Source organism: Manis pentadactyla, chromosome 8 (genome assembly GCF_030020395.1).
Source record: "Manis pentadactyla isolate mManPen7 chromosome 8, mManPen7.hap1, whole genome shotgun sequence".
Taxonomy (NCBI): Eukaryota; Metazoa; Chordata; class Mammalia; order Pholidota; family Manidae; genus Manis; species Manis pentadactyla.
This window is the reverse complement of record NC_080026.1, coordinates 140,410,765-140,417,811: the sequence shown is the minus strand read 5'-3', so window position 1 is coordinate 140,417,811 and position 7,047 is coordinate 140,410,765. Positions and strand designations below refer to the sequence as shown.

Below are 7,047 nucleotides of genomic sequence, written 5' to 3'. Positions count from 1 at the left end.
AGAGTCTCGAGTAGATATCTGCACCCCGCTGTTCACAGCAGCAGGATTCACAGCAGCCAAGAGGTGGGAAGTAGCCTGGCTGTCCATCCACACAATGGACTGTTATCCAGTCTTAACAAGGAACAAAGTCACACAGCAGGTATGAGGTGGTCATGGAGGACATTATGCTGAAATAAGCCAGGCAGAAGGACAACTTCTGGGTGGTTCTGCTCCTAGGAGGTCCCTAGAGGAGCTACAGCCAGAGACGGGATGTGGGGGATGTGGGGGGCAGTGGTGGAGGCTTTGTGTCGACGAGTTTCAGGTTGGGAGGGGGGAGGTGGATGAGGGGCGGAGGGGACAGCTGCACATTGTGTGATGCACTTGAACTGTACTCATAAGTGGGCCAATTTTGTTATGTATATTTTACAATAAAAGAGTGAATCTGTGTGTCAAGGGGCCCCCCAGTGAGACGAAAGGGGTAATGATTCCAGGAGTGTTTCTAGGAGAGTCAGCTGGAGACACATGACCCTGCCCTTGTGGCCAGGCCTGTGGCTGCACATGCCGAGGGCAGGGACACCGTTCCCACTAGGGGGTGTTCACCCCACATGCCCGCAGAGGACAGGGACAGACTCCACCCCAGTGGTGCAGAGGAAGTGTTTTGGGGAACTCCAGAGCCTCGGGCTGGCAGGGCTGAAGATGAGAGACTGGCCAAGGGCGCGAGTGAGCCACGGGAACAGTTAACCACTACGCCTCCCTTGCCTGGTGGGCGCCCTGCAGATGCCCCGGGGAGTGTTCAGATCCATCGCCAGAGGAAGCCGCGGGACGCCCTACAGGCAGCAGGGGCCAGCAAGGTAGACGGTGTTCCTTGGTGCTCCCAAGTATCCAAACTCGTGACTCAGCTTTCAGCCCAGAAACAGCCCTTCTCCAGGCAAAGGGTCTCCACCCTTGGCGGCCTGCGGCTTTGTTGGGGTGGGAGTTGGTTACTATGCGGCCTCGGAGCCCCCCAGCCTGTGGCTCTGACCTTCCAGGGGGAGGGAGTGTGCGGGTGTGTCTGCAAGCTCAGACTGCCCTGAGGGTTTTTGGCAGCTTGCAGATTCTCGGGGACCACGGCCCGAACAGCATCACGCTGCAGAGGTCACTGTGTCTTAAAACGGGTGAGGCTCTGCTCCGTCCCCCAGGATTGGTCTCCGCGCCCCCAGGACTGGCAGTTTGTGGCTGACAACAGGGTCAGCTGGGGTCGGGGAGACCACCCACGGCTGGCTTGGAGATCTCTGCAGGGCAAGGGTCTCCCTGGAAAAGGGCTGAGGGAGGGGCTGCAATCCCCGCCTCCCGCCTGGGAGCTCTCTGGGACCGCTGAACACCCAATCCCGTTAAGCTTTGGGGCCCAGCAGTCACTTTAGCCTCTGAATGGGTCCCACCTTGCAGGCGCCTCCAGCTGCCTCCTTATCTCCACCTGGGCGGAGCACCTCCAGACCACCCAGACCCCTCCTGTCTGATCTGCCCGTCTAGGGTGGGGCCGTCAGTTACTATTCGGAAAATGCTCCCAGGGTAGTTTTGATAAAGTCCTCTCAGAGCTGCAGGGACCCTGGTCCCCAGCCAAGGTCCAAGGTTTCAGACCCCCAGGTTGCGCTGCCCTGGGCTGCCCAGACCAGTCACCTTCCGGGGACAAATGAGCCACTGGCTCTTCTGCACCTGTGGTCCGGAACCTCTGAGGAGTCCAGACTCTTGGACCCAGTTCAGCCAAGAGGCTCGTTCCTGGCCAGGGCAAGGGTGGGACCCTGGGGAACGCCCCGCCTATATAGCCCAGAGACTGCTCACAGCCCCTAAGGGCTTACTGCCCCAGGGCCAGCCTCCGCCTGTCCAGCTCAGCAGGTATCCCAGGAAGTGGGGGAGGGCCCAGCACGGCTGTGCTGTGCCGGGGCAACTCCCAGTGGGCAGGGTATGGGGACACCTCAGGACAGTGCGGCGTTTCTGGGCCTGACCTCAGGCTCCACTGCCTCCCGGGAAGGTCCTGGCCACGAAAGAGGCACCCAGCCCACCGCAGGGCCCCCGCAGAGCTGGCCTTCCCGCCCCTCCCCAGTCTCAGGAGGCGGCTTAACCTCGCCGTGACCTCTGCGGGCCCCACCTACCCGGGCCAGTCCTACCTAGCACACGACCCGCAAACATTCACAGGACTAAATCGGAAAAAGCAACCTTTTTATTGAACGTACACCTAAGTTTGGAATGAGGGAGGGCCACAGGATGGGGTCGAGGCCGAAGGGGGCACGGCCCTACAGAGGGGCCGGGCGCGGGTCCGACAGGACGCCCCGCTCGGCAGCGGCACTGCCCAGGATGAAGCCCACAGCCAGGGACACGGTCTGGTCGAATGAGCCGCGAAGCTGCTCCACGTGCTGGTTCAGGGTCAGCAGCTGGTCGCGCAGTGGGCCCAGGACGGCCACGATGTCACCCAGGTGGCCCAGGGTCTGCAGCAGGGCGGCATTCAGCGACGGGGGCGCGGACTGCGAGGGTGCCTGGTCCTCAGGGCGGCCGGGCACCGAGTCCGGGTCCTCGTGGGAGGGGTCGGGGGTCGGCGCCGGAGGGGAGCTGGGGACGCGAATGGGCGCGTGCTCCTCCCGGCGGCCGGATGTGGGGGCGAAGGTGGAGAGCGCCGTCGGGGAGGCCGGGGAGCGGGGATCGTCGGCAGACTTGGGAGAGGACCTGCCGAACCGGGGAGTCCGGGCGGGGTCCGCGTCGAGGTCTCGGCTGGCGGGCAGCGGCGGGGCGCCTAAGGCGGAGCGGGTGGTCGCGTCGGGTTCCCGGGCCCCGCCGCCCCTCCCCACCCCACTCCGCCTACCTGGCTCGGCTGGCGCGTACGGCGCGCGGCGGCCGCGCTGTGGGCGCCGGGGTCCGGGGGAGCGGCGGCCGCGCTGGGGGCGCCGGTGCCCGTCGTCGCCCAACAGCCCCATGAGCTCGCGGATCTGCGCGTCGAACGGCCCGGGCGGCTGGCCGTGGGCGTCGCGGAGCTTGTCCTTGAGAAACTTGTAGCGGCGGCGGCACTGGGCGGGCGTCCGCCGCACCTGCTGGCGGGCCAGCGCGGCAGACACGCGGCGGTAGGTGGGCAGCGCCTGGCGGCGGTCGAGCAGCAGCGCGCGCCACACGGGCGGCTGCAGCAGGGTCCCCAGCAGCAGCTCCGTCTCGCGGGCGCTCCAGGGCGTGCGCTGCGCCGAGCCCGGGGAGACGGGCGACACGGGCGACCCGGGTGCCGCGGGCGGCCACGGGGACGCGGGCGCCGCCAGCGCGCCGGGCGACGGGGGCCGCTCGGGCGGGGTGCCCGGCGCGCCCTCGGCCGGCCTCGGCTCCGAGTCCGGGGTGGCGGGCGGCGGCGGCTCGCGGGGGGAGGGCGGCGGCGGCCTGCGGGGCCGGAGCAGCATCCTGGGGCGGCGCGCGCTCGGCGGGGGCCCTGGCGGGAGAGGCCGCCCACGCGCTCCGAGGACCCTGCGCGTCCGCCCTCCGCCGCGCCGAGCCGGGTCTACACGGCCCCGCCCCCTCCGCCCAAGTTCAACGCGGCGGTGTTCCGGGCGCCGGAGTTCGCCGCTCACAGCGCGGCCCCGCCCGCCGGGGAGGGCCGGAGCGACGGAGGGGGTGGGCTTTGGCCTCCTGAACTCTTCGGATTAAGCGCCGGCGATTCTGGGAACGGGCGCTGGGGGCGAAGGGTTCAGCTCGTTCTTACGCGGGAGCCGTGCCCTTTCACCACCGCGCGGGTCAGGCCCCCGGACGGGCCAGCCCGGGAAGGTCCCCTTGCGCCCCTGCTTTTTGCCTTTGTTGCGACCTAGTGCGTTGTTTGTAGCTATAACTATATGCTGGCTCTGACCCTGCCTCTGGTGTGGGTTTAGTGTGTGCACGGGAGGTGGAGGTCATCGCCACGCGACGGCCCGGGGCGGGATCGGATAAAGTTATGACCGGTCATCAGAATTAGTATCATAACTCAGAGGCTTAATAGAAAGAAGCTTCTTTATTCTCGCGAAGAGTACCTACAGCTAACATTATGGTTAGTATGGAGTTGTGTTGAGCGTTACTTCCCTGAGATTAGGGGACAAGGATGCCCAAGGTCACTGATTCTGTTAAACATTATTCTAGGAATGCTGGCCAGAGCAGTAAGACAAGAAAAAGGAATAAGATGCATAAAGACTGAAAAGGAAGAAGTAATGATTTGCGGATGATGTAATTGTATACAAGGAAAGTAAAATAAACTATAAGCACATTAGGACTAATAAATGAATTTAGCAAGGCCATTAAATAGAGCAATAAACAAAACCCAATTGTCTTTTTGTGTACCAGCTACAGGAGTTTTATGAAACTTTTTAGTTTGGGATAATTTTAGATTTACAGCCAGGTTTTGAAGACAGCACCATGCCCTCTTGCTTCCCTGGGCAAACATCTTGCCCAACCACGGTATGTCTGTCAAAGCTGAGGAATTAATATGACCACGACACTATTGACTAACAAGCCCAGGCTGTACTGGGGTTTTACCAGGCTTTCCACCAAAGCCCGTTTTCTGTGCCCGGATCCCAGGCAGGGTGCTGTGCTCTGTTTTGTGTTCTGCCTCCTCAGTCTCCTCTCTGCACTGTTGCCGTTTCATGTCCTTTGATTTGGGATTATCTGGCATCTTCTGATTATCCTGGGGTTGTGGGTTTTTGGAATAAGACCACCGAGGGCACGTGTGTGACTTTGGGAGGGCTCACAGCGTGGTGCTCACCCTGATACCAGTCAAGGCAGTGCCTGCTGAGGGGACCCGTCCCCAAGTCCACCCCACCTTGGGGGTAACCCTGCTGCACCATGGGGGCACCTACACATGCTGTTTGGGATTCTCCTGGATTCTCTTCATTTGTTCACCTGCTCAGCTGCCCACTTCTCGGTGTGGACTTCCGGATGCTTGTTACTCCTGGGCCACAGTCCGACACTGTTGTGTCCGGGTGCTCAGATCGCCCAGCCTGGCTGCCAGGGCCCCTCACAGCTCTCTCCCTCTTTCCCAGCACCCCCACCCATCCCACTCCAAGCACTTCTTGCTTTGTGGCACCACAAGGTGCTCCTGGCTCATCTACTTCCCCACCCAGCCCTAGGACCAGCACTCAGCCAGATTTTCCAGAGATCTGTGGTCCTTTCTGGAGAATGGTGTCTGGGTATGGTACACCTGCTGCTACTGGGGTGTCACAGTTTCCAGCCAATGTTCCCGGGGGGATTTTGTCCCCCCCAGGGATATTTGAAGGTGTCTTTGGTTGTCATAACTTGGAAGGGTGCTGCTGGCATCTAGAGGGTAGAGATTAGATGGCACAGAACCTCATACAGTGTCCCAGAGGTCCCCAACAGAGCTTCCGCCCAGGATGTGTGTAGTGCTGTGACCTAGGACCCCTGTGCTGGCCCTACAGGGGCGCGTGGGCAGTCACCTGTGTGCACTGACCCAGATGCCCACACGCCTGGGTGTATTTCTGTACCTGGGCCCCTTGCACCTGCAGGGCATGTTCATTCTTGCCTACCCCCTGGCTTTTCAGCAGGTTCTCTCTGATAGCAGGAGGCGGGGCTCTCTCATTCTGGGTACCTATTGTTCCAGGGTCCTGCCCCCGGTCAGCACGGTCACTTCCCGTCCAAACACCATTTCCCCTTGTTACTTAGGGTAACAAGGCTGCTGAGAGGCTGCTGGGGAGCTGGGGGCGGTGGGAAGGTGGGCCGTGCAAGGCATGTACACCAGCAAGGATTCCCGCTTCCTCCGAGCAGGCTTCCAGTGTAGCAACAGTAATGGAAACAACACGAAAGCCCCCTGTCCCCGAGGGTGAACCCCAGGGGTGGCCGTGGAGTCCTGCCCAAGTCTCAGTGACGGGACCAGCCTCTTCAAGCAGTGGTTCTGTGTTTGGGGCCGGGATGAGGGCGAGGGCGGGCTCCACGGCATTCCCTGTGACTGGGACAGCTGGGTGGCCTGTGCCCCACTGGCCTGGGCACTGATTCCGGACTGTGGCCTGGCAGGGGTCCCACGGGCCCTCTGCAGGGGCGTGTGCTGATGCCCCGGTGGCCGCTGGGCGGGGCTGACGTCTCTGTCTCTCTGCAGCCCACCCAGGGTGACCTTGGGCTCACCCCCAGCATGGCCTCGGGCCGTCAGACCGCGGCTGCAGTGGGGGCTCTCCCAGAGCGTCAGTTCACTAGGCCAGAATCTGCTCAGCATAGGAGAGGAAGGTACAAGGTGGGAGCCTGGGGTCTGTGCTTCAACAGGGCTGTCAGTTCTCTGAAAGAAAAACCCATTGCTTTGATTGGACCTGGTGCCCTAAAGGGGACCCCAGTCTTCACAGTGCTTCATTCATGTCTCAGGAGGAAAGGCGTCCTGGGCTTTAGCGATTTTAAGGTGGGTGAGGGCCCAGGCCACCCGCGACCTGGACACCACAGCCCCTGCGACAGCGCCTGTACACGTGACAGGCTTACAGAGTTTTACCTTCCTATGGGGCAGGGGACTTTATTGTTCGTTTTAGGACTTCCCTGCCGACTCTCTCACAGAAAACATCAATGGTGTACACCCCAAAACTCTGAAACTCTGGCCTTCCACCCCTCCTTTTCAGTGTCCCCCAGTCCTAAACCCTTCCCCCAGGACCGTCCCTGGTGACCACGCCCCACAGAAACACCCGCCATGGCCTGGGAGGGACAGCCAACTGTGTGCCCACAGCTCTGGGGGAGGCTGGGTGGTGGGCGTGCGGTGCAGGGCTTGCCGGTGGGAATGGCTGGGGATGCACAGGGTTTGTGGCAGGGCAGTCTTGAGGTCCTGGCGCTGAGGCCTGGTGGCAACTGGCCCGGGTGGTCCGCGGCGTCCTCTGGAGGCAGGCAGAGCTGGTGCTGGCTCACAGGCCCCGGAGCTGTGAGGCAGGGCCTGCACCAGGAGCAAGCCGCCTCCTGGAGCACCCCTGAATCTGTCCTTGTCCGGCCATGAAGGGTTCCCCCGACCCCCAAGGCAGGCGTCATTTTGGAGACAGACAAAACGAGCCATATGAAAAGCTGTGTCGGCAGAAATTATTTTGTTTAGAAACCTGCATGTGGTGTTTGGGTGCCGTG

At 62.1% G+C, this 7,047-nt stretch overlaps 1 protein-coding gene across 1 annotated transcript; it reads right to left on the bottom strand.

The window, feature by feature from the left end:
- Nucleotides 1-2,209: 2,209 nt before the first annotated feature.
- Nucleotides 2,210-3,389, bottom strand: UTF1 (undifferentiated embryonic cell transcription factor 1). The gene is made up of 2 exons (XM_036929684.2): nt 2,813-3,389; nt 2,210-2,743 (listed from the first exon to the last, which is right to left on the bottom strand). Exons 1-2 carry the CDS (start codon nt 3,387-3,389, stop codon nt 2,250-2,252), a joined length of 1,071 nt encoding a protein of 356 aa, XP_036785579.2. The 3' UTR covers nt 2,210-2,249.
- Nucleotides 3,390-7,047: the final 3,658 nt, after the last annotated feature.